Raw genomic sequence first — 27,637 nt, 5'->3', positions numbered from 1 at the left:
CTCTTTTTTTTCCAGCCCCAGATATCTCAGTCCTATCCATCTTTGCGTGAGGTGTCTTATGTATATTCTAATTAAATGTGACCTAAATGTGACATAGGTTCTTACACTTGAATTAAAACATCCATGATCTATTGTGTTATTTATTTAAATGAGATCTTTATGCATATCATAAATTTATGCATAATTCTGGAGTGTTTTAAACTATTGGACAACATAATAATATAGGAAAAGATTTAAAATTGGTCCTATAAGACCTAGGTGTACCTGAACAGAGCAGGTTGATAATAATCAGTTTTTATGTAATCTGTTTTTTTGAGTTTTCTGTCTGTGTTGATGACTAAAATCATCTTTTGAAAAAGGACCATCTCCTTTCTGGTGCTTAAAAAAATTGATATGAGGATGTATGTGGATGTTAACTTATAATGTTTGTGTGTTCTTGGGACACAAGATAGCAGTGATAAATTTTAAGGAACATAGAAATTAAAATTAAAAAAGAGAAACCAGAAGAACTAGAAACTAATTTTTGTAAAGTATCTAAAGCATTCTTTTTGAACTCCACCAACTTTATGTGATTGTTTAATATGCAGTTATAAAGATTTTTAGGGCTAAAAATGACATCAGTTCAAAGTTGACTCTTATTACCTTCTTCCTGGTGTGAAGACGAACACTTGCACCCAACTCCTCTTGACCAAGGCAGTGAACAGCCTCTTTCACAACCCCTGGATCATCAAGCCACAAGTTTACCTTCAAGGGGTGAGCGTGCATTATCTCAGGTGGTCTGCTCCTCCCACCTGCACGGCTTCCTGCAGTGTTGTCACTTCTTGCCAATGTTCTGAAGACTCACCCCAGGGGTGCCTAGTCCTCCACATTCCTGAGCATGTGAAGCAAGCAGCAGGAATTGTCACCTGGTGCTGATTCTCTGTGCTCTACAAAGCCTGGAGCCTCCGCTGTCCTTTCTCTGCCTCAAGTATCCGTTGCTTTTCTTCTTCTTTTCTGGATTTCAAAACGTTTTCTAAAAAATCAGATAACAAAATAACTTTTGTTTTCCTGTGTAGGTGAAGTCAGGAATTCCAAAGCACCTGAGATTGGGGTTTTGATGACTTTCGCTGAATAGATTTTAGAAGCGCTCAAGTCCTCTTCCCCACCACCACATTTGGGGGTAGAGTTTTTAGGTCACTTGGAAATCAAACCATACATTAGCTTCCTTCTTTTGGTGAACATTTTGTGATACTAGAAAGCCTGAGTTCTGGTTCTAGCACAGTGCTGAAGTAGCTCAATGATTGAGAGCAAGTCTTGGCAAACCAATTCGTAATAGAAGGAGAGTAATTCCTGCTCTCTTCACCTACAGGGCTGGTGTGAGAATAGAAACACCAAAAGTATTAATGTCTTCATTAGGCTGGAAGATTCTGTAGAAAAATTAGGTGGCAGTATGACTCTACAGTATTTCTAAAAGACTTTATTCCTCACTTACTCATAGATTTAGGAACTTAGAATGACTGAATTAAACTCATTTAAATTTTTAATTACTGTTTCTGCTCATAGGGAGCTTGATGCATTTGGATCAAGAAATTAGGGCGATGGGATGAATTTCAGAATCATTGAAAATTTATTTTTTTTCTTTTTAAAAATTTGTTTATTGAAGTATATAATTGAAAATTTAAAGAGTAAAAGTTATGGCGGTTGACATATTGAGATCTGTGACCTCCACTTGAGTCAGATAAAATGTAAAAGCTTAGACTTCTGAGACATTGCACAGTGTAAGCCTCAAGGGAAAAAAATGGTGCAAATTACATTAAATGAATGAAAGATTATTTTCCTTAAAAATCCATTGGGTTATCATACTCAATTAGTCTCTTCAAGATTTTCAAGCACTTTTCAGTGTCTGCATGCTAATAAAATTTCTGATTCTTTTTTCTTCCTGAAGTGTAATTATAATGCTGTGCAGCTTGCATTTTTTGTTCTGAACCAGCCCCTTCCCCTTCTCCCCCAACCCAAGCTCCTGAATTCACCAACTTGCTTAAATATACTCCTGACTGGAATAGATGCTCTTTAAGAATTGTATATACAACAATTTAAGCATTTGAATATAAGTGGTTTAATTGTAAAGTTCTGTCCTTGATGTAAGATAGGTACATGATAGAATTCATTAGTTTTTTATCATAGATTTTCCTTATAATGTATGTTACATTACAAACTTCTAGAAAAAAGAGCAAGATTTAAGTAAATTTAAAATAAAGACACTAAAGTTTTCTTTCCTACATTCTCTTATCAACGTTTAAGATTGATTTGAGAAAGTGAGATCAAGAGTAATTTTCTTGTTCTCTACATTTTGCTTATTATTATAAGAGCATTTACTGTAAATTGGAAGTGTCATTTTTGAATTTCTGACTTAATTTAATAGTAATGAAACTTGTCACTAGGTCTATAATCCAAGACATTTTGGAAGCAGCAAGTATTAACTCAATTTTATGAGGCATTTGGTCAATAAGAAAATAAGGGATAATAATCATAGACTAGAATCCCTGAATATTGAGGAAAAAGTTCATCACCAGGACACCAGACACTTTTAATCTTTTGAAGCTCCCTGCTTTAGCAAAGTTCTGATATTTGGTAAAAATGGATGATTGTTGCCTATTATGGAATCCTATTTCATCATTTCTGCAGTGGTTTTGTAAGGGTCAGTGGGAAGTTTTTAGGAGACACATGCGTGTGGCCAGTGGCAATGGTAGCAGTCACAGGGGACATTGACAGCAGCCAACTATCAGGGAGTGTCATCCAGCCCGTCACCAGCTGTTAGAGTACAGCTTTCTCAAATTGCTTTCAGCCTATTTGGGTACTTAACGTGTCAGTTTATTAATAGTAAAATAGCCAACAAGCATCTCTACATTTGCCCACTGAATGCTGCATGTTTAGTTCCTTTTCCATATTGTTTCATAGGTGATTCTCAGGTTGGTTTGGGTCTTTTTATTGGAATTATGACATCAATTTTACATTTCCTTTCAATTTCATGATTCTTAACCCCAAAGTGCTTTTGCTTATGGGAAGGGAAAGATAAATTTGGATTGAAGATCACCAGCAACCCCAGTCTGGATCATAAAGACTCTCATAGCCATCCTAAGGGGCCCTTTATCAGCCAAGACTGGAGTGGCCTCAGCTTTAGTTCATGGCCATAGTGTCTGAAGAAATTTCCATCAGCGTAAATACACCTTGTATGTGAGCTGCCTGGAGCTATAAATATCTAACCAGTTCCCATCAGGAACACACTGAAGTTTCTGAGGCTTGTTAAGAATAAACTTAAGGGTTCTTAATTGACACATTTTATATCCATCAGTATCCTACCCTTGAGGTATAGAATTCAGTCTTACTCTGCTATTTGTTGTACTATTCTGTTATATTTCTGTTTAGTACAGAAGAATATTTAAAACACAAAGCCTTTCTCTAACAATGTATTCAGATTTAAATACTATTTACTATAATATCAATCAGGGATTTATCAAAGCCAGATGTGAATCTGCAGGGACATATTAGGCATGATAATTAACTCCTCTTAGAACATGAGAAAAGATTCCCTGACTCTAATTTTTAATAAGTATTAAAATACAAGGTAGAAGAATATGAGAAGTGAAGTGAATACCCTTGACTGGGCAAAAGAGTATGAAGTTTAAAATTAAAGAAAGCATAGGAGATGATGAAGGCATCTGGTTTATTTATGTAACCTCCGCAGGCTTCACCCAGCTGGAGATCTGCTTACAGTTGTGTTAAGGTTAGAAAAAAGGCCAAGTTGGCAAGGTTTAAATTTGGTTAGATTTGAAAACAACTTGCAACTAGATATATCCTTATTTCTGATTTGACGATATGGATTAGTAGATAATTAAATTATGCTAATCAGGTGCTTATGCTGGCAGTGCAGACAAAATAAACATGTCATTTCTTCTTAATGAAGTTTATATTTTGGACATTACTGTTTCAGTGTATATTTGTCATTATGAGATTTATTTTCACTTGAGGCAATGTTCAACTTGAGTTGGAAAATTCTCAAGTGAAGTTTATTAACTCACTTCATATTGATATTTAAACCAATAAACCTGAAATACATTACGATAATCTATTACATATTGTCCAGTAGTATTTCTGTATGCCCTTCCTAACTGCAGAATGAATGAAAATACGATGTTGGAGGGTCTTTTTTTTTTTTTAAGTTTATTTTGTGACTCAAATGCTTTACTAAAGTAGGAGACTGACATTTCTTCTTTAATCTGAGATCAATATACACTCTATAAGATTGAACAAGAGGAACCTCAATATTGGTCACTCTAATTCAATGAGCTTCTATCCTCTGAAAAAAGAGCTTTTCTTTGGGAAGGTCAAAGCAGTCTAGTGTTAAAAATCCATGTACTTTCTGTAAACTAAGATAGGCTCACACAGTATGCTCTTTAAACAGAGACAGGAAGAAATTGAAATCGGAAGATCACATTGTCGGGAGTGACTCTAGTAGAATCACCCAGATATTCGAGGTTATGGAGTCAGAAAGCTGGTTTGTGCCCTGCTCTTTCTAGGGATGATAAGCCACGTGTCTGTGAGGGGAATCTTCCCAACTGTCCTTTGTAAACAGAGATCACATGCACTACATTACTTAAGCTCCAGAAATTCACACGGCCTTCCGTTATTAGAAGGCTTTCGGTCACCTCTGATAGGAAACTCAGTGGCCCCCAGTGTAACCAGCATTAAAACAAAGCCATTGTGAACAGACTCTCTCATGTAAATGGCTGGTGACTATAGCTTGACTGACTCTTCTCCTTCATTCTTCGGAATAGAGAAGCATTTTCAGTGGTTTGCGTTAACGTGGAGACTGTGTCAAATTTCTGCTTCAACCCCATTCTTTTCAGATCTAAACGAGTGTGGCCTGAAGCCGCGGCCCTGCAAGCACAGGTGCATGAACACTTACGGCAGCTACAAGTGCTACTGTCTCAACGGATACATGCTCATGCCGGATGGATCCTGCTCAAGTATGTCAAGAATCTTGACTGCTCTGGGCTTGACTTCATGCTGTGCTCTGGGAGTGTGTGAAAAGTGGCCTCCAAACCCTCCTCCTAAACAGGATGTGAGCACGTGTTTGTATGTGTGCCTAAGGAATGGAAAATCAAAATAAGAGTTGCCCATTGTAGATGTCTAACATTCTTTTGTCGGGGGTGCCAATGTTAAATTGGTTCGGAAATGGTCTTTAGAACAAGAATCACAAAACTAATGTATTTTCTAACGTTTTCCCTAGCACTTTTCCGCTTGTCTTCTATCTGGGCATAGAACTATTCCATGTAGAAAAAGAACATTGGTGACCATTTGAGGGCTGTTGTGCTCTCGGTAAGGATGGACACTAAATTATTTGCTGGTAGAGAATCCATCCAGCCTGGTGATTGAGTATAAACCGTCCATAAGTACCTCCTCACTTCATTTTTACATTTCTTTATAATAGTCTGAAGACTAAGTTTTTTTCTTAAGAAAAACCTCCTTCAAATAAAAAAAAATGATTATAATAACATAAAAGTAGATTTCATGTGTGTCGTTGTAAGAAAGAAATGGATGGTGTTTCCTACTATCATTTTGATGTGTTTATAAAACAGACAATGGCCTGAAATTCTCTGCAGGCTGAACATTGAATAGAGATTGTGGTTATATGATATCCAACAATTGATGACTTGATTTTTAATTTTACTGAACTGTCAGTTAAATTGGTTAATTATCAATCAGTTAATTATCAGTTATCTCTCTCTAACTGGGTTGCATTTTATAAAATAAAAAAGGTTAGCTAATTTTATTTATCATTGCATATTTAGCATGGAACTTTTTGCAATAAGGTGGGTTCATGTTTATTAACATGTGGCAGTGATGCTAGAATCCTCTAACATTGTACAACTCAGTGGGAAATCTGCCGTGCCTGGAGAAGTTTAATGGATGGTTGAGACAGTTCCTTGGATGCCTTGGTTAAGACCAGCACTTAACATGAGTAATCTGGAAAAATACCTCAATGCTCCAATTTCCTTGGCCACTGGAAAAGCTTCCAGATAATCTCTGTGAGATAAAGTTTTACATTTGTCTTTTATTTCTTCAAATACATTAAAGGTCTTCCCCAGATGCTAACAGAGCTGGTACACTTCTTAATTATCCCTGAGGGAAGAAGGTCTTTGTGTTCTTCCTCCTATTTTTCACTTTCTTTAGACTGTTGGAGAACTACGCCCTTTTCATTTGCATTGTTGATTCAGTGTCACTGATTTCAGGACAAGTAGAACACATAGTTATGTTAGGTACAGAGTATGCTCTCTGCCTCTCTCGGACAGTCACTGTCTTTCCAGGTGCCCTGACGTGCTCCATGGCAAACTGTCAGTATGGCTGTGATGTTGTCAAAGGACAAATACGGTGCCAGTGCCCCTCTCCTGGCCTACGGCTGGCTCCTGATGGGAGGACCTGTGTGGGTGAGTTGTAAAATCAAGCGTCTCTATCAGCAGCCTCTCTAGGGTAAGGAAGAAAGTGAAATGTGATGGCAGGAAGGAAAAGGGGGCAGTTACTTAACATCAGGTAATTAGCTATCCTTTAGACAATATGTCTCAGAAGGGGACCTCTCTCTGTGAAAAGACCGTGGAAACTTTGTTTCCCGAAAAAATGAGGGACAGGAGGAAGCTTCAGGCAGGGGAAACCACACGTGCAAAAGCATCGAAGTTTAGAGGGAGCATAATATTCAGGGAACAAGAAGAGCTCAGTATTTCTAGGACGTAAGAGGCAATGAGTATTGAAGCTGAGCTGGTAGACAGGGCTAGACTGTATGTATTGCACTAAAGGGTTAGTTTTTTTTTTTTCCCCCTGTAAATTAGGAAGGCAGTAAAAGATTGTGGTTAAGAGTCTGGGCTTTGATTTTAAACCTGGTTCTGCCATAGACTTGACATGTAACCTTAGGTAAGAGGCTTCCTTTTTTGGAGCTTCAGTCTTCTCATCTTTAAAATGGGAGTAATGTCCTTGTGAGGATTGAATGAGATCATGAATGCAAAGAGCTTAGCACGGTACCTCACATGTAGTAAGCACTGAATGAATGGAGGTATCTGGGGGCTCAAGAGATATTTACTGAGTACTTTCTATATACCAGGCACTGTGCTAAGTGCTAGGATATAGAGTAATGGACAAAGCAGACAAGATTTCAGTCCTCACAAAGCTGATATTCTAATGGAAGAGACAGAAAAGAAAGAAATATTCAGGAAAATTACAAACAGTGCCAAGTGTTAATATGAATAACTAAGAGAGTGAAAAACAAAAAGGATCTATTTTAGAAAATAATGGTCAAGGAAAGCCCTGAAGTAAGACATGGACCATTGGCCACATGAAGAATCAGCCAAGCAGGTGAAAACGTTGCAGAGCGCTGCAGTGAAAGAGAGGTTGGTCTGTTTGAGGTTTTGAAAGAAAGAAAACCATAGCCTTAAGTACAGAGTATGGGGGGGGCGTGGCTTGAGATACAGCCAGTGAGGTGGGTGAGGACTGTTTATTACAAGGTCGTCAAAGACGTGGTGAGGAATGAGGAATGAATTCAGAAAGCAAGTAGAAACAGTTGAGAGTTTTGAGCACGGGAACAATCCCTTCTTATGTCTTAATAAAATCATTTGTTGACAGTTGAGTGGGAATGCTTTGGAGAGGCTAAGACTGGCAGGGAAAAGGCCAGTTTGGAGGCTTTGGAATAGTCTATCCTGGGAGATGGTGGCTTGGGCTAGGGTAAAGGCAGTGGGTGAAGAGCAGAGTAAATGAGTTCAAAGAATTTGTCAGAGGTAGAATCAGCTGAGGTTAAGGGAAATATGGTTGTCAAAGATGACTCATGTTTCTAGTTCGAGCAACTAGGGGGGATACAGGTGCAGTACATGCTGAGATACGGTACAAGAGGAGGGCGGCTTGGGTTAGAAGGATGAGTTGAAATTTGGAGATATGGAATTTATGTTGCCTGTCAGGGCAACCAGCTGGATAACATTTATGATGAGTCACTACGTGCGCACAACCGTTTGCAGATAGTCGTGTATTTTAAAAGCTCCTCCATCTGAACGTGCTGTTGCCCTTCCTAAGACGCAGTTGGCTTATGTTTCTAGACATTGATGAATGTGCTACTGGAAGAGCCTCCTGCCCTAGATACAGGCAGTGTGTCAACACTTTTGGGAGTTACATCTGCAAATGTCATAAGGGCTTCGACCTCATGTACATTGGAGGCAAATACCAATGTCACGGTAATGAACCCCAACCCTTGCTTTGTGTTGTTTTTTCCTGTGGAGCGGAAAGGTCTCTTAATTATGGTAATGACTGGGATGTCAAGGGCATGGGAGGGTACTGGCATTAAATTAAACAAACAGAAAAACTCAAACAGTAGTAGTTCTGGATGCGCACTACTTTATTTCTTCTCTTTATCTGCCAATTTTACGTGAACCTTCACATTGCAAAAAAATTTTTTATTTGAAACTGTGTATTTTGGGTGTGTAATCATATTTATCTCCCAAATAAACCTCTTCTTTTCCTACTTCCTGATGCAGATATAGATGAATGCTCCCTTGGTCAGTATCAATGCAGCAGCTTTGCTCGATGTTACAACGTACACGGGTCCTACAAGTGTAAATGTAAAGACGGATACCAGGGCGATGGACTGAATTGTGTTTGTGAGTCACGCTTGTCTCCCAGCTCTAAATTCCAGCAGGAAGTACAAGATTACACAAAGGCCATTACTAGGAAAGATAAGGAACAAGATTAATTATCAAAGGAATATCACTTTTCATATCTAGTAATACTAGTCCGTGATTTCCACAAACAATAAAATCACTTGCTCAGTAATTTTTAAAAATTGAAGACTCTAATACATTCTAATCTTAAAAGCATTCAGTTCCTTGACTAAACTCTCTCAGTAGCTTCTCCTTAGCTGGTATGAAATTATAGAGCCCTCCTTGAGAATTCGATTTTAAATGTATGTTTGTCATTAGCATTAGATTATAATGGTGGGATAATCTGAATATATTCGTTCCTCTGTTTTATGCCTCCAATTCTGCTCTTAAAAAATCATTTCCATATTTATTTTCTCTACGTTCAGGACTGTTTTGCTTTTTAAATTTTTATAAGCTCTATTTGTAGTATAGCTATGTATGTCAGTGGATAAACATGAAAAAAATACCCTCCAAGATGAAAGTTTCACAAACCAAAGGCCACAATTTAGCATACATTTCATGCAACGATAGATCATTTTTTAAATTTCTGGAGTAAAATATTTACTGAAAATCATGGGGCATAAAATCATGAGGATTAAAGGATTTTTGAAGGGTCATGTAGTTATACTCCCACTCTGGAATATATGCTTCCAAGAAGATTAAATATTAATTCCTTTCGGTGAATATAATCAAGGACAGAGTTTCCACAGGTGATCTTGGTGACCTCTGAGATTTCTTTAAAAAGCAATTGTATAAATTAGTAAAGGGGAAGGAAAACCAAATATAAAACAGTGAGTAGAACATTTAATGAAAATGATTTGTGTGAATTGAATTTATATAAAGTGTGGAAGAGAAAACTATTAGTCTTCAGACAATTGTAAACATGATTTTATAATATACACATACCATGGAGACACTTAACATAGATTCTAAATATACATTTCTCATATTTTAAAATTTTAGAATGTCTCTGCATTTAAAAATCTCATTGATTCTTCTCTCTTTCCACTTTACAAATACTTAAAACATTTTATGTTTCAGATGATACATTTCATTACAGAAACACAATATAATTTTTGTGTATATCCACCAAATAGATACATGTGTGTATGAATATATATGTGTATATATTACATATACACACACATAATAATTTTTTTTGGAAAACAGCCTGACTTAACAGTAGGGGAATATTCTCAATGTGAAAAGTAAGCCAGTTGGCATGAGGTATTTTGATGTGTTTGTTTTTTACAATTTGATATTTTACTTCTTAAGGTGAGAGGGTTGTATACTAATTTAAATACATTTACTGTTTTAGATATTCCAAAAGTCATGATTGAACCTTCAGGTCCAATTCATGTACCAAAGGAAAATGGTACCGTTTCAAGGGGCGATGGAGGACACAGTAATTGGATCCCTGATGTCAGAAGTACTAGGTGGCCTCTGAAGACACCCTATGTACCTGCTGTCATTACCAGCAGGCCCACATCTGAGCCAACAACAAGACCTGCCCTGAAGCCAGCACCACAGCCTGCCCCACCCACAGAACTCAGAACACCTCCGCCAGCAACAGCCCCAGGAGGACCAACCACCAGACTGACAAGTGTAGCACCAGTTGCCACTGAGTCTCCAAGAAGGATTACAGTTGACAACAGGATACAGACAGAGCCTCAGAAACCCCGAGGAGATGTGTTCAGTAAGTCATAAACGTTACCACATTTTTTTGAGGGTTTTTTTTCCAGTTTTACTGAGATGTAATTGACATACAGCACCGTATACATTTGAGTACAGCATAGTGGTTTGGCTTATCCGTATCATGAAATGATTACCACAGTATGTTTAGTTAACATCCATCATTTCACGTAGATACAAAATAGAAGAAAAAGGAAAACACATTTTTTTCTTTGGTATGGGAACTCTTAGGACTTACTGTCTTAACAACTTCCATTTAAGTTATACAGCAGGTATAACTATAGTCGTTGTTGTGTATATTGTTGTACGCTACATCCCTGGTACTAGTGTATCTTATAACTGGATTTGTACCTTTTGACCACCTTCATCCTGTTTTCCCTTCCCACTTCTAGTAACCACAAATCTGATCCCTTTTTCTATGAGTTGTTTTCTTTTAATAGTCCACATATAAGTGAGGTCATGTACAGTATTTGCCTTTCTCTGTCAGATTTATTTCACTTAGCATTCTGTCCTCAAGATCCATCCATGTTGTCTCAGATGGCAGGATCTTCTCATTGTTACAGCTCACTAATATTCCACTGTATATATGTTTATATATACCACAATTTCTTTATTCATTCATCTGTCAGTGGACACTTAGGTTGTTTCCATGTCTTGGCTATTGTAAATAATGCTGTGAATGAAGAGGCGCAGATATCTCTTACGCATAGTGTTTTTATTTCCTTTGGATATATTCCCAGAACTAAGATTGCTGGATCATATGGTAGTTCTGTTTTCAGTTTTTTGTGGAACCTCCATACTGTTTTCCATAGTGGCTGCACCAGCTTAAAATCCCACTAACAGCGCATCAGGGTTCCCTTATCTCCACACCCTCACCACCACTTGTTGTCTCTTGTCCTTTTGGTAAACAGCCATTCTAACAGGTATGAGGTGATATCTCATTGTGGTTTTAATTTGCATTCCCTAATAATTAATGATGCTGAACATCTTTTCATGTATCTGCTGGCCATTTAGTATATCTTCTTTGGACAAATGCCTATTCAGGTCCTTTGCCCACTTTTTAACTGGATTATTGGATTTTTTGCTATTAAGCTGTATGAGTTCCCTATATAATTTAGATGTTAACCCCTTGCCAGATACATGACTTGCAAACATTTTTTCCCATTCCATAGGTTGTCTTTTCATTTTGTTGATGGTTTCTTTTGCTGTGCAGAAGCTTTTTAGTTTGATGTCATTCCACTTATTATTTTATTGCTTGTGCTTTAGGTGTCATATCAAAAAATCATTGCCAAGACCCATATCAAGGAGCTTTCTTCCTACGTTTTCTTCTAGGAGTTTTGTGGTTCCAGGTCTTATGTTCAAGTCTTTAATTCATCCCAAGCTAGTTTTTGTGAGTGGTGTAAGATTAGGGTCTAGATTCATTCTTTTGCATGGGGCTATCCAATTTTTCCAGCACCATTTATGAAGAGACTGAATTTTCTCCCTTGAGTATTCTTGGCTCCCTTGTCAAATATTATTTGACCACATGTGCTTAGGTTTATTTCTGGGCTCTGGATTTTGTTCCACTGGTCTATATGTCTGTTTTTATGCCAGTACAATACTCTTTGATGACTATATCTTTTTAGTATAGCTTGAAATCAGGAAGTGTGATGCCTACCACTTTGTTCTTTCTCAGGATTGCTTTGGCTATTTGGGGTCTTTTGTGTTAGTACATTTTTTTTTACAGCTTTATTGGAGTATAATTGCTTTACAATGGTGTGTTAGTTTCTGCTTTATAACAAAGTGAATCAGTTATACATATACATATGTTCCCATATCTCTTCCCTCTTGCATCTCCATCCCACCCTCCCTATCCCACCCCTCTAGGTGGTCACAAAGCACCGAGCTGATCTCCCTGGTGTTAGCACATTTTTAATAAGCTTTTTATGATGGCATTTCAACCACAGGCCATGGCTTGAATAAGAATAAAACTCATAAAATGAATTAGTTATACAAAGTGTAAGTTATATATCCTTAGTGTTAAATATTGTAAAGAGCTATACAGAAGCCAGTCAGTTGGGCAATTAAGAATGTGAATAGAAATGGAAGGAGTATCACAAAGTTATATAGTAGATCACAGCTTCTATCCAGTATGAGAATTCTCCTAACATATTCGTATTTACTTGAAAACTCTCAAGAGATGGGGAGCTGAAAATAGCATGTGCCATTTCACTTTTAACCTAAGTGTTCATTCATTCAATCAGTAAATATTTATAGTGTGTTTTAGAATGCCAGGCCCTATATGAGGCATTGGGCTTACAAAGGTAAAACAGAAAAACTATAGTCTGGTGGAAAAGACAGTTGCCCCGAAGATAACTGTGGTACTGTGTTAGTGGGAGAGATTTGTGTGGGACATTATGGGGGTAGAGAGAAAGGGTACCTAACCCATCTTTGGCCAGGGACAGTTTGGGGAGTGGGGAGGCTTCTTGAGTGAAATGGGGTAAAGGGGATGAAAAAAGGGGGACATTATAGTTCACGGGGACCACACAACAGAGGCACAAGCGTAGGAAGCAGCACAGCATGTACAATAAACTACCAACAAACTGGCAGTTTGAGCCAAGGATTGATGAGAAAAACTGGACAGCTACCCCTTGTATTGACGGTAAACTGGTGGTTAAATCTAAACTGGAGCTAGGTTGGATTTAAAGATTCCAGATTTTTAATGGGTGACTGGGTACCACCAATGGTGATAGAGGCTATAGGTAAAGAAGAAGTTTTGAAGGAGGAAGAGGTTGTTCCCTTATTACCAGAAGAAAATTTGCAATTTTTCAACCTCTTTTTGAGCCTTTTAATGTGTTCTCTTTTTAAAAGTCTCTCTTGCTTCCCATTATTCCTCTCTATACCAACACACATACGAATTAAAAATAGCATTGAAGGGCTTCCCTGGTGGCGCAGTGGTTGAGAGTCCGCCTGCCGATTCAGGGGACACGGGTTCATGTCCCAGTCCGGGAAGATCCCACGTGCCGCGGAGCGGCTGGGCCCATGAGCCATGGCCGCTGAGCCTGCGCGTCCGGAGCCTATGCTCCGCAACAGGAGAGGCCACAACAGTGAGAGGCCTGCGTACTGCAAAAAAAAATAATAATAATAATAACATTGAAGTTCACCAACAGAATTTAGCAGGATGAAACTGGGGAGACACGGAGTTCCGATGATGTTTGAGAGCACTTGTCCTAAGAGAGTGTGATCTTAAAGACATACCCTGGGAAAGAATTACCTTGATCCCATGCCAAGGCTGTTGCATGCCACAGATAGCATTGCTGCCTCTGGATATTCCTGCCAAAAATTAAATTCCACTCTCATTTCATCTTCAGCCCTAGCTGCTGGTTAATGTCAGCATGGATGAGGATATTTTAGACACTTCTTAATTTGCTGTCTGGAGACTTTAGCATATATTCCAAATAAGGGAGTGGTTCTAAGTTTTTAATTCAGAACAAATAACTAGTATTTATTCACTGTGAAAACAGAAAGGAACTTTAGCACTATTTTAGTTCAACACCATTTATTCATTGACTATTTTCTTCATTTCTGGCATAGTAATTTCTTAAGCCATCCTTATTCTCCACTGGTCTGAGAGTAGACTTTGGCTCTCCTCATTCCATGAATTTTCAGGTGATGTTAATTACAGCCACTGTTGGTCAGTCTGCAAATAGCCCCATACTTCAGTTGTGTTTTTCTTTACATTGAAATATATATATATATATATATATATATATATATATATATATATGTTTAATGGAAGAGGTTGTTAAACAGAACTTTCCTCTGTGATGTGTATATATGTGTGTGTGTGTGTGTGTAGGTATGTATTGTCCCCCAAGAAAAGACTATAAAGATATTCTAAAAGGAAATCAAGGAAGAAAAACAATTATAGCACAAGTACATCTCTAGCCCAGACTTCTCCCCAAACTCTAGACTTGTGTATCACCTGCCTGTTTAACTGCTCTAGTTGGATGAAGATACATGTCTCAAACTCAACTTGTCTAATCATTCCTGATCGTCACCCCAAACACATTCTACTCACAGCTTTTCCCACCCCAGGAGATGGCACCTCCATCCTACCAATTGCTAAGGCCAAAAAACTTGGAGTCATTTTAAATTACTTTTTATACCCACATCGAAGCTGTATGGAAATCCTGTCAGCCCTGCCTTCATATTACATCTGAAGTGTGGCTATTGCTCACCATCGCCAGGGCTACCAGTCTGGCCCAGGCCATCCTTCCCCCTGGTGTACAGGTCCAAAATCCTTTTTCCAGATAAGTAATACAGCATTTTTCTTAGATTTTAGAAAAGTAATAAGGCGCATTTGCTGTATAGCACACACTGAAGCATATTAATGTTTCTACAGGGAAACATGAATATTTACACTAATTTGGCTACTAAAGCCATTTAAGTTAGGTTACGTGAAGGTTAGATTTGCCACCTAATGAGTTTATGGAAGCAGCTTTTGGATTTGAGAATGACGGGTGAGGACCCACGGATCTGTACTGCGGTAGCCTTCCAGCCGGTCTGCCTGCTCCCACCCTTGTCCCTCTGCTGTCTCTCCTCAACCCAGCAGCCAGAGTCATCTTTTAAAACTTAAATGAGACCGCCTGGAGGGGTAGGATAGGGAGGGTGGGAGGGAGGGAGACGCAAGAGGGAAGGGATGTGGGAACAGATGTATATGTATGACTGATTCACTTTGTTATAAAGCAGAAACTAATAAAAAAAAACTTAAATGAGATGTCATTGTTCAAAGCTCTGCATTAGCACCCACTTCCTTCAGTGAGAACAGAAGCCCTCCCGGCGGCTTCCAAAGTCCTCAGATCACATCTCCTAGCACTCTTCCCCTCATTCACTTCACTCCAGCCTCCTCTCTGTTCCTCCAGCTTCTCCCATCTTAGGATTTTTGCTCCAGCTCTTCCCTCTTTATGGAACACTCCTCCTCCGGCTATCAGCTTGTCTCACTTTCTCTCCTCTTCATGCACATTTCAACTTGCCAGTGAGGCCACTCTGACCACCCCCTCTTCAATACTGTGACCTCTGCAGCCACTGCCAGCACACCTGATCTCACAACTCTCTACTGTTTTTTTAAATAGCATTTATCACCTTCTATATACTATCTTGTTTAATTATTTATAATGTCTATTTTTATCTCTTCTGACTAGAATATAAGCTTTTTTGAGGGGCAGGGGTCTTTCTCTGTTTTGCTCATTGGTATATCTCAAGAACCTAGAATAATGCCTGGCACATAATCAGCAATTGAATACTATTTGTGGGACATAGAAGTGAATGATTAGATCAATCACTCATGACATTTTAAAATAAAAATTATCATCATGTAATCAATTTCCATATACAAGCTAGTTTAGGAACACATTAAATCTATATTTAAGAAATAAAAAATATTCTTTCCTGATTGTTACTTATTTTTATAATATGTAATATGGGGAGGTTTTTAATTGTGCTTCCACCATCTTTTTCTCTCTTTCTCCCTTTCCTCCCTTCCTTTTTGGAGATTGATGTTCTATTCAGTGGATTATTAAATCTGAAAAGTCAAAGTTGGTGAGAAGGAAAACGATGTTAGAGATAATGTTTCAAAGTATATATTTCCTAGCTCCTGAAACTAGCTCAAATAATTTTTCTGTTATACTTTTATTATTTATTTTATTTATTTTTGGCCGCGCTGGGTCTTCGTTGCTGTGCGCGGGCTTTCTCTAGTTGCAGCGAGCGGGGGCTACTCTTCGTTGTGGTGCGCGGGCTTCTCATTGTGGTGGCTTCTCTTGTCGCAGAGCACAGGCTCTAGGAGCACGGGCTTCAGTAGTCATGGCGTGCGGGCTCAGTAGTTGTGGCACACGGGCTCAGTAGTTGTGGCTCACAGGCTCTAGAGCGCAGGCTCAGTAACTGTGGTGCATGGGCTTAGTTGCTCCGCAGCACGTGGGATCTTCCCAGACCAGGGCTCAAACCCGTGTTCCCTGCGTTGGCAGGCAGACTCTTAACCACTGCACACCACCAGGGAAGTCCTGGGAGCATTTAAATAATACATGATTAAGGAAATGACTTTTTATGTATGATATGAAATATTAAACAGGTGTTTTTAAAATAATTTTAACTTGAGGAACCCTAGGTTTTTCAGATTGTGTGAACAGAATTATAACCAGATGTATTTTCAGGGCTAGTCCTATAGGCATGATTTTTTTTTTAAATTTTTTTGCTGTGTTGGGTCTTCGTTTCTGTACGAGGGCTTTTTCCAGTTGTGGCAAGCGAGGGCCACTCTTCATCGCGGTGCACGGGCCTCTCACTATCGCGGCCTCTCTTGTTGCGGAGCACAGGCTCCAGACATGCAGGCTCAGTAGTTGTGGCTCACAGGCCTAGTTGCTCCGTGGCATGTGGGTTCCTCCCAGACCAGGGCTCGAACCCGTGTCCCCTGCATTAGCAGGCAGATTCTCAACCACTGCACCACCAGGGAAGCCCTATAGGCATGATTTGAGCAACACTAAAGTTACCTGATATAGCATGAAATTCTTGTTCCTTCACTAATGGGACAGCCCAGTGCTTCTCAAAGTGTGTTTCATAGAACATCAGTTCTCTGGAATATTATGCAAGTGTATGCCTAAAAAAGTTCTGAGGTCAAATAAATTTAAGAGACCCTTGGTTTAGCCACTTAAATAGGTTTGTTAAGTGTGGGACTTTTCAATATGCTAATGGTCACTGTGAATCTCTTGCAGAGGTATATAAAGTGCATCATTTCCTGAGTGGATTTAACTGGGTTTATTTAACTGTTGGGATTAGAGTTTATTATAACCCACTTCAGATCAGGCTGGGCTGAACTAAGAATTATAGAGACCATGCTCCACAAATCGAATAGCCTTCTACCATTGACTCTCATTTGCATGGTTTCTGAGACCAGTGGGTTGACCTTGGACTCTGGAAGAGCCTGGGAGGGGAGGGGAGAGCAGAAAAGTGCTGGGCAGACTTAGAGCAAGAAAGGCAGATTTAACTGGTGGGCTGCCTGTCTGGACACCAGAGGTATGCTGTAGGGGATTGCTAAAAAGTTGGAGACCAAGTGAACATAAAAGATAAAAATCTGGTATAAGAGCAGGTAGGAGCTATCCCAGAGCAGAGAACATAAGAAAAACATTATGTAGAATCCAAAGTAAAGGACATTAGGGGAAGATGCAATTTCAGTCTAGCAATACCATGAAATAGTATGAAGTAATGTTTTTTTTTAAAAAAAATGTTTAATAACTTGGGAAAGTACCTAGGTTATAAAAATGTTAAGTGAAAAGAATATACAAAACTGTGCATACCATTTGATCCCAATTACGTGTAAAATATACGTCTTCATATGTCTGGATGAATATAAAAGTCTGGAAGAAAAAAGACCAAAATAGTAACCATGGGTCTATCCAGCTGTTGATATTTGAGGTGATTTTCATTGTCTTTGTGTTATCCTCATGCAGTGATTTTTAATCTTCCCATTCCCACTGTCACTGGTCACAGTAATTTATTATAGTAGCCAATCCTTAGGAGAAGGGCCAGGGGTAATAGAATCCTGCTCTCCCAGCAGGAGAGTTGAGTTGTGTGTTTTGAAAAACTACCCCGGGGGATTCTGATTGTGAATCATGTTAACTTTATTTAGAACTTACTGGTTTTTAAAAATTCATTCAAAGTTTTAACTTATTTTTAACCTTTCAAAATTTCTTTTAAATTGAGCACGTCAGATCTGTCCAGTTTTAGCTAGGAAGCTCTGCAAGGAATATAATAGCACTTGGATCAGGAAGTAGATTTTTCTCAGTGTTATCAGAAGCCCAGTTGAACCAGAATAACCTAGGGTGCTTATTGAAAATGTAGATGCCTAATCCCTACCACCAATTTAGTAAATCAGACTTTCTAGGGAAGCACATCTCAGTCTTTAGTGTGTGTACAGGTCACACAGAGACTTTGTTAAAATGAAAACTTTGATTCCGTGGGTCTAGGTTAGCACCTGAGATTCTGCATGTTTAACAAGCTCAGAAGTAAGTAACACTGCTGATCTGCTGACTACACTAAAGAGTAGGGCTCTCTAAACCATAATGGCAGCTCCAACCCAGCAGAACCATGTCTTGAATGGAGACAGAATTAGCCAGATGTGGGTTGTTTAAAATTGTGCCTAAAATATAGCATATAGCATCTGGGTCATATAAAGAAAAAAAGTGTTGCAGAGTAAAGATTATAGAATACATTGTAATACATATCAGCTGCTCTTATGAGTGGCCATATAAGAAAACCAGACTCATTGTTGCTGTGATGTTCATGAGAATGTGCTGAAATTCCAAGCACCACCAGTAAGAACCATACTGTTTGCACTTTAGTGGTTGCTGCTTTGCTGCCTGCTGTCCACAGGTTTTTTTCTCTCATTTCCCTTTTATGGATTTTACAGAGTCTGGCTGGTGTGATCAGATTGTTCTTAGTCATGGAAATATGATCTTTTCTGATTCTATGTGGTGATGAGTGAAAAGATTGTTTCTGCTGAGGGGTGAACAGATCTTCAAACTAGTTTGCTTTCTAGTAAACCGTAAGGCCTAGAGAGACCCTGAGAAGATGCCTGACATCTCCCTGAAGATGAAATGTCAGCAAGTGTTTTGAAGGACTGCTTGTAGGTCAGATTCTGGTGCTGTTAATTCTGAAAGTTTTCAAGGCATTTTATGTGTATTTTAATTGGATCCTATGACGGCTGGTAAAGAAAAAAATAGCTCTTTCCAGAAAGTATAAATTGAGTTCTTGGTGAACGTGACCAAAGTCAGAAATCAGATTTTTTCTTGAGTTTTATGCACATTTGTCTATAGAGTTGTAATGAAAAGTATTGTGCCATAGCCACTCTGAGATTTGGGGCATGTTACTAAATCTTCCTATGACTTTGTTTCTTCATCCGTAAGTGGTGATAATAATAGTATCTGCTGCATTGGGCTGTTGTGAAAATTAGGTGAGAGAGTGCTTGGCATATAATAAGAACTCAATACACAATAGCTATACTACTTCTGTTGATGTTGTTGAATTCATTTATATGGTAATGATAACATTTCCTACTTAACTCATAAAAACACAGCCCTATTTTGTGTTCTGGTTTTGAGTTTATATTTTTCTGATGCTTTTTATTGTGGTTCATTACAGTTTTAATGTTCACAATATTTTAAATGTTATTTTTGGCTAACCAGATCCTTTAGAAACAAATTGATTTGCAAGAATGAGCTATTAGGGGAGCAGAGAAACTGAAAATAGAAAGCTGCTATTTTATAGACCCTTTACTTACGACCAAATAATTGGAAAACCCTGTTTTATTTAGGTGTTTACAGTACCTAATTGAACAGTTGTGATGTTAAAACAGAGATAGCATCACCTGAACTTCTTTACCGAGCAAATAGTAACAACAGCCTTTTCAGAGATGAATCTGTCTAGATGAGAAACATACATGATGGGTCTGATAAATATCAGAAATAAAAGCTTCCTTTCTTCCTCTAAAGTGATTCATTTTGCCTGATGGCATTGACACCTGTCCCCCACAGTAGGTGGGCTTCTGTGTCACCTCGGGGGTGTTCGTGCCACACTCACCCAAGCAGCTATACTGTAGTCAAATAGTGGGCTATGGCACCGCCTGAGTTCTGTTCCAGTGCTCGGACTCAGTCCTGACAGCGCCTAACCTTCTGACTTCCTTTGGCTTAGAAGAGGGCAAGGGGATAAAAACGGTTCTGGTGGCAAAACCCAGGGATCTTTAGAGATGACAGAGTGGGGATGAAAGGCAAGGGGTCTAAGATGCCATCGCTTGCCTCGCCCCTGCATCCCCTCTCTCGTCTCCTTCCTTCTTCTCTCCCTCCACGTTCCCTGTCAAATGATCTACTGATCTAGAAAAGTTGAGTCATCACCCTTATGGCCACACTTAGCAATTGTTCCAGGCAGTGCTTCAAGTTGTCCTGAAACTTTATTAGAAGAGAGAGAGGGGAGTCACAAATTGGGGCTCATTATTGTTAGCTGTGTGTATGTTCCACCTTTCACTAGAGATTTAATTTTTCCCAGTTCTGCTCTTTACTCTCAGCCCAAAGGTGTCTTTTGAACTTTTTGGATTTTTCCTACACAGTGAAAGCTTTAGCACACAAGGGCTTATTTCTGTGGAGCCCAGCAGCCTTTTGCTGTTTGCTAGTAATCAGTAGATGGCTGGGAATTTTCTCTAACATAGTTAAGGAAATGTCAGAATCTCTTTTCCAATCTTTTTATTTGCTTCTCTCTGGTGATTTAAAGCTATAATGTGTATGTTCTTCATCTGGAGAGGGAAAGAAAGGGGCAGAGGAGAAGAGGGAGGGGGGGCAGAGGGAGAGGAGGGGAAGAGAAAGCGGTGTGGAGGGGAGACGCAAGGGGTGGCCTCTTAAAACCCTTGTCACTCATCCGCACTCTGTCATCTCTAAATTTCGCCACCAGAAAGAGCCTTCAGGATATTAGGAAAGTTACATACATACCATTCTCTTCAGATGAACTAAATCCCTAAGCATAGAAAGAATTTAAGACCGTGTTATCTTTAATCTTTTAGTCCAACAACAAATGCCAGAACTGGCCTGGGTAATGTCATGGGAGCCACCCTAGAACAGAAACAGAATTTGCAAACCTACCTTTAATAAATTGTGCTTACATTCTGCTATAGTAGTTACTGTTTGGAAGAAGTCTGGCAGTGGGAGGTGTGTGTGCTAATATTTACATTTACTTCACTGTGCTTACTTTTTTATTTTTTTTAAGAAGATGTTGGGGGTAGGAGTTAATTAATTTATTTATTTTTGCTATGTTGGGTCTTCGTTTCTGTGCGAGGGCTTCCCCAGTTGTGGCAAGCGGGGACCACTCTTCATCGCGGTGCGCGGGCCTCTCACTATCGCGGCCTCTCTTGTTGCGGGGCACAGGCTCCAGACGCGCAGGCTCAGTAGTTGTGGCTCACGGGCCTAGTTGCTCCGCGGCATGTGGGTTCCTCCCAGACCAGGGCTCGAACCCGTGTCCCCTGCATTGGCAGGCAGATTCTCAACCACTGTGCCACCAGGGAAGCCCAACTGTACTTACTTTTAATGCTTTTTGGTAAAAATATGCAGTTGACTCTTCGGGAAACTTCATTCATGAACGCAGGCTCTACATTCATATTATATCCCTGGGGAAGATATATTTAATAGAATGTTCTGGGATGGAGTTCCTTTTAAGAAGTTTCTTGCTTTTCTGTGTGGCCAATTCTTCTCACAGGCTCCAGGGCTCTGGGTTCCCCAGCCACTAGGAATGTACTGGGCCCCTGAGCCCCAGCCAACCACGTTTTTATCTGGCTGTCTGCTGGCTTCAGTGCCTGTACGTTCCCTGTGTTGTAGTTCATGCGGAAGATTATAGTACATACGTCTTGTTGGATGAAACGTTAACTAATGGAAGAAAAATGTTTAGGAAATCTTCTAAAGAGTATATGAACATTCTTTTTTTTATGTTAATTTTGGCCATAACTGCCCTCTGACAGCCACTCCCTCCACCCTCCTGTTCATTGTCTGTGCTCCAGCCAGAATGATGTACCTGATCTTGGCGCTCCTCTGTTAGAATCTTTGAGACTTCCAGTTTCCGCCAGAATAAAGTCCACAATATTTACAGAGCTTTAAAAGGCCCTGCAACGTCTGCCTGCATCTCCAGCTTCATTTGGTTCCCTCCTTCCCTCCCCCTTCCTCTCCCCCTGTGAGCTCTACACCTAGAATGATGTTTGAGTTCTCACCCGTTCACTCTCTAGGGCGCTAGCTCACAGTGACTCATCCTTCAGGTCGCAGTGTAAGCAGCACCTCTCAGAGATTTTCATGCATCTTCCTCCTGGGCTAGCTTAGACAGCCCCCCTTCTCCCGCTCACCACCAAAGCTCACATAGCATCCTCTAGTTCTCCTTTAAAGCATTCATTACCTGGGAGATTGTTAGATGTCTGTCTTCACCTCTAGAATGTAGATCCCATGAAGGAAAGAGTATGCTCATTGCTTCACAAAGGTGAGCCCAGGGCCTCGTACTCAGTGGATGGTCAGTTTCTTGATTGAGAGCATTAATAAGTGGATGGAATAGAGGGAGGGAGGATGGACAGACAGATGGTAGAGGAATTGTGTTGTTAGCATTTCTCTTATCCTTTTCTAATCTCTAAAATTATACCATTCTGATTCTAAGGATTAATGGTCCAACTACAGAAAATATCAGATATGTGTTTGTCTTTATAAATATAAATATTTTTGTGTGTGTGTGTGTGTGTGTGTGTGTGTTAGCATCTCTCCCAGTTATAATTCTATTTTTAGATAAAGCTAGTCATATTTTGTTTTGTTTTGTTTTTTGCTGTACGCGGGCCTCTCACTGTTGTGGCCTCTGCCATTGCGGAGCGCAGGCTCAGCGGCCATGGCTCACGGGCCCAGCCGCTCTGTGGCATGTGGGATCTTCCTGGACCGGGGCACGAACCCGTGTCCCCTGCATCGGCAGGTGGACTCTCAAACACTGCACCACCAGGGAAGCCCTAGTCATGTATTTTAATTAGCATTTTCTGCATTGAATCAAAGAATATGTTTGAATTTCACAAATACATCTCAATTTCATAGCCTCACATTTAATAACAGGTATCAAGACTATTCAAAGTTCTCTTTGAGCAATCAAAATACAAATAACAGACATATAGCTGCTATGGGCTAGGAGACTGTGTGTATATACTCTGACAGAACTCTCTTTTCTTTCAATGTTTTAGGTACTTTTTTTTCATAATAGAAATCCTTTTTATAAACAATCCTAAAAAATACAGAATTACAAAAGACAAACCAATAAATGATAAAACATTACTTTTATTTCCAGTACTCAGACCACTTCTATTAGCATATTGGTGTATTTCTTTATTATTATTATTGATGTATATGGACATGTAACATTACATCGGTTTAGGTGTACAGTATGATTCCATATTTGCATATGTTACACAAATGATCACCACAATAAATCTAGTTAACGCTTGTCACCAAATATAGTTATAAATTTTTTCTTTCTTGTGAATGGAAACTTTTAAGATTTGCTCTCTTAGTAACTTTCAAATATGCAACACAGTATTATTAACTACAGTCACCATGCATATATTATACGTCCTCATGAGTTACTTATAACTGGAAGTTTGTACCCTTTGACCCCTTTCACCCATTTCATTCACCTCCTACCTCCTGCCTCTGGCGGCCACCAATCTGTTCTATGAGCTTTTTTTTTTTTAGATGCCACATATAAGTGAGATCATACAGTATTTGTCTTTTTCTGTCTTCCATAATAATACCCTTAGCCTAATACCCTCAGGATCCATCCATGTTGTTACAAATGGCAGGATTTCATTTTTTTATGGCTGAGGAACATTTAATTGTGTGTATGTATATACCACCACTTCTTTTCCCATTCATCTATTGATGGGAACTTAGGTTGTTTCCATGTCTTGGCTGTTGTAAACAATGCAGTGAACTCAGGGGTGCATATATCTTTTCAAATTAGTGTGTTCACTTTCTTCAGATATATACCCAAGAGTGGAATTGCTGTATTACGCAGTAGTTCTATTTGTAATTTTTGAGGACTCTCCATAACGTTTTCAAATTCCTATTCCCACCAACAGTGCATGACAGTTCTCTTTTCTCCGCATGCAAATAACCATCTGTTATTTCCTGGGCAGTCAATTTCCTGAATTGTTCAAGGGTTGGAGTACTGACCCTCTGCACAGTTGAAAATCTGCATATAACTTTACATTTGGCCCGCCCCATCCAAGGTTCCATATCATGTGGTGGATTCAACCAGCTGTGGACGGTGTAACGGCTTGCACACGTTCAGTGAAAAATACCCATATGCATAAGTGTGGACCTGTACAGTTCAAACTCATGTTGTTCTGGGGCCCACTGTCTTTTTTTTTTTTTTTTTTTTTCTTTTTTGCGGTATGCGGGCCTCTCACTGTTGTGGCCTCTCCCGTTGCGGAGCACAGGCTCCGGATGCGCAGGCCCAGCGGCCATGGCTCACGGGCCCAGCCGCTCCGCGGCATATGGGATCCTCCCAGACCGGGGCACGAACCCGTATCCCCTGCATCGGCAGGCGGACTCTCAACCACTGCGCCACCAGGGAGGCCCTGTCTTTTTGATAGTAGCCATTCTAATAGATGTGAGGTGATATCTCATCGTGGTTTTGATGTGCGTTTCCCTGGTGATTAGTGATGATGAGCGCCTTTTCATGTACTTTTAGTATATCTTCTTCGGAAAAATCTCTCTTCAGATCTTCCCATTTTTTTAATCAGATTGTTTTTTTTTCCTATGGAGTTGTATGAGTTCTTTATATATTTTGGATATTAACTCCTTATCAGATAAATGATCTGCAAATATTCCTCCCATTCATTTTTGTCGATCATTTCCTTTCCTGCGCAGGTTTTTAGTGATGTAGTCCCACTTATTTATTTTGCTTTCGGCGTCAGATCTAAAAAAATCATCTCCAAGGCCAGCGTTAAGGAGCGTAACGCCTATGGTTTTTATTCTACGAGTTTTATGATTTCAGGTCTTACGTTCCAGTCTTTAGTCCATTCTGTCATTTTTTGTGTGTAGTGTAAGAAAATGATCCAGTTTCATTCTTCTGCATGTGGCTGTCCAGTTTTCCCAACATTATTTATTGAGGAGACTGTCCTTTCCCCATTGTATATTCTTGGTTCCTTTGTCATATGTTAATTGACCATATAAGTGTGAAGTGTGGGAGTGTATTTCTTATCACTGTTTTTTCTAGTCTGTGTTTTTTTGTTTGTTCATCTGTTTCTCTTGTACATAGTGGAAATTATTTCACTTAATATTTTTATATAAACTGTAAAACATACCAGGGAGTGAATAGTGAACCTTCTTTTGACACTTCAGTGGGATGCTTACCAGTCCATACTGGTACGCGTAAGGAAGGAGGATTCGTTCAGTACTTTGGCAGAGCTACAGACTGGAGCACACAAAATTGTAAGAACTAATAGCTGCTGAGCATTTCAGGTCTAAGTTCCTTGGCATGTTTCCCAGTGAATTGCAATGAAGGTGTGCATGATCGTCCGCTGCTAATTTAAAAGGTTCTTAGAAACCAAGTGCCTAAAATACTAATAACCATCTGGCACTTCACGAGTTGTTAGATAACGAATTTTCTGGGTGACTATTTTCCAAACATGTGGTCTCATTCCTTCCTTTTAACCTCTTCCCGTCCCACTTTCTTCGTTTCTGAGCATCCTACAGACACTGTGAACTCCTTTCTCTAATGTTCCCGAGCACTGTCTTTGTACTTACTGCCTGAAATACTCTGTCTTCCCCCACTCCAGCACTTTGCTTTTTGCTTGGAAGGTTTCATGTTCTTTCCCTCTCAGACTGAATGGTGCTTGCTCAGAGAGGATGTCCTTGATCTTTTATAAAACAGGTCCCTGTGCCAGGAAACCTTTTTAGGATCCTCTCCCTCTGCACCAAGACTCCATTTACCATTTGACCATCCTTCACTTGGAGAAAAGGGTGCTGACAAACCATCATAATGCCCCTAAAATATGGTACTGTAAGATTTGAACTATTACAATCCAGAGATGATTTCTATAAGTTACAACAAGAGAAGGGAACAAAAAATGTTGTTCTATAGAGTTGTGTGTGTGTGTGTGTGTCTGTGTGTTTTAACTTTCTCTGTCATGAGAAATGAAACATGTATGCCTACAACTCTGTAATATTTCTAGTAAATAAGAGGCAGTCTCCCTCTCAGAGCTCCAAGTGAGGAAAGGAAAGCTGGAATTGGATGTCATTGCTGTCAGTCATCTGAGTGTAAAAGAGGGCAGCCCTTTGCCTCTCCCAGGGCACCTGTGATCAGGCTGCGGTCCGAGATCTTGTCCGTTGACCCGCTTCTCTTCTTCCATCTTTCTCAGGCTGTGTGTAGAGGGGTATATGTGAGTGGGGGGAGTGGAAGAGGAAGGGGCTTCACTGTTTGGACTTTTGCAACAAAAGGGAAAAACTTCAAAAGCAGTAAGCTCAAAAAATCAGTGCAAATACTATGGATTCATTTACTTGATTTAAAAAATTACTGCTAAAAATAATTGGAACATTAATGAAGAAGAACCCTTTTGACTGATGTGTGTTCCTTGGTGTTCTACATCTTTTACTCCCCGCCTTATAAAAATAGAGCTAATTAGTTTAAGTTCTGGCAAAGAAAAGGGAGGATTCCCTGATCTTTGGCCAAGAATTCCCCTCCACTACCACCAACATTCTCACACACTGCCCACTCCCAACCAAGCTATTCTCCCTGACATCATCTGGTGTTTTTCCGTCCTAGTTTTCATCAGAATTTAGAGTTGTAGTGTTCTTTTATCTACATGTTTAATGTTTGCCTCTTCCATTAGAATGCAAGCTCCACAGGGGCCAGGTCCTTGTTGGTCTTGTTCACACTTTGACCTTGTCTCCTCGGGACCTACCCCAGTGCTTGGCATATGGGTGGCGATCAGATGTACATTGAATGAATGAGCAAATAATGATTTATACGAATCCATTTTTTAAAGTGTATTTTTCAGCTCTGTCCCACTTGTTTCATTTGAGGAAAAGGGTTGACAAAGTATGTAGGTTTCTGACAAGACCTTCCCATTCATTCAGTAAACACTTGTTGAGTGCCTGTCACTAGGTCAAGCCCTGGGAATGCCACATGAGTAACACATGATCGATGCCCTCCAGGACCTCAGAGACCAGCAGAGGGAGAGACACACATGTGTGTAAATAACTGCAGTTCTTCAGGAAAGAGTGTAATAGAGGCGTGTAAACATGAGCCATCAGAGTACGAGGGGGAAGATTTGAATTCGCCCAGAACGTGAAAGTTTTCACCCAGTCAGTGATATTTACACTGACCCTTGAACAGAGAGGGGAAGTTTGGCTGGTTAATTACCAGGAAGAAGAGCATCCCAAGCTGGGGATGGGGTCAGAGACATCAACATCAATGGCATATTTGGGCAGTACTGTGTGTTTTGGGGGTGGATTGTGAATGCTGTGCAATTTGGAGTTTGGATTTGATCTTAAAGGAGCCAAGGAACCTGCTTAAGCCCAGAAGCCATAGCATACATAGGGTTCACTGGAGAGTAGTCCATGTTTTGGTTAGAAAGTCAAACCATTCGCTGCAATTACGGGCATTTTTTTTTCCATTAAAACAGCCTTAATTTAGAGTTCATAATGTAT

General features: G+C 39.7%; 1 protein-coding gene across 6 annotated transcripts in view; it reads left to right on the top strand.

The window, feature by feature from the left end:
• NPNT (nephronectin) overlaps window positions 1-27,637 on the top strand; it is a 78,404-nt gene that overhangs the window by 37,854 nt on the left and 12,913 nt on the right. For 3 of the 6 annotated variants that reach the window (XM_082611070.1, XM_082611074.1, XM_082611071.1), the window contains 6 exons: window positions 661-753; window positions 4,887-5,006; window positions 6,348-6,467; window positions 8,115-8,249; window positions 8,550-8,672; window positions 10,030-10,407. In XM_082611070.1, coding sequence (XP_082467196.1) covers window positions 661-753; window positions 4,887-5,006; window positions 6,348-6,467; window positions 8,115-8,249; window positions 8,550-8,672; window positions 10,030-10,407 — 969 coding nt within the window. The remainder of the gene's footprint in view (window positions 1-660; window positions 754-4,886; window positions 5,007-6,347; window positions 6,468-8,114; window positions 8,250-8,549; window positions 8,673-10,029; window positions 10,408-27,637) is intronic. The other 3 variants (XM_082611075.1, XM_082611073.1, XM_082611072.1) reach the window with 1 other exon arrangement.

The sequence above is a fragment of the Mesoplodon mirus genome (assembly GCF_964341445.2).
Source record: "Mesoplodon mirus genome assembly, chromosome: 2".
Classification (NCBI taxonomy): Eukaryota; Metazoa; Chordata; class Mammalia; order Artiodactyla; family Ziphiidae; genus Mesoplodon; species Mesoplodon mirus.
This window is presented reverse-complemented; position numbering and strand designations above follow the sequence as displayed.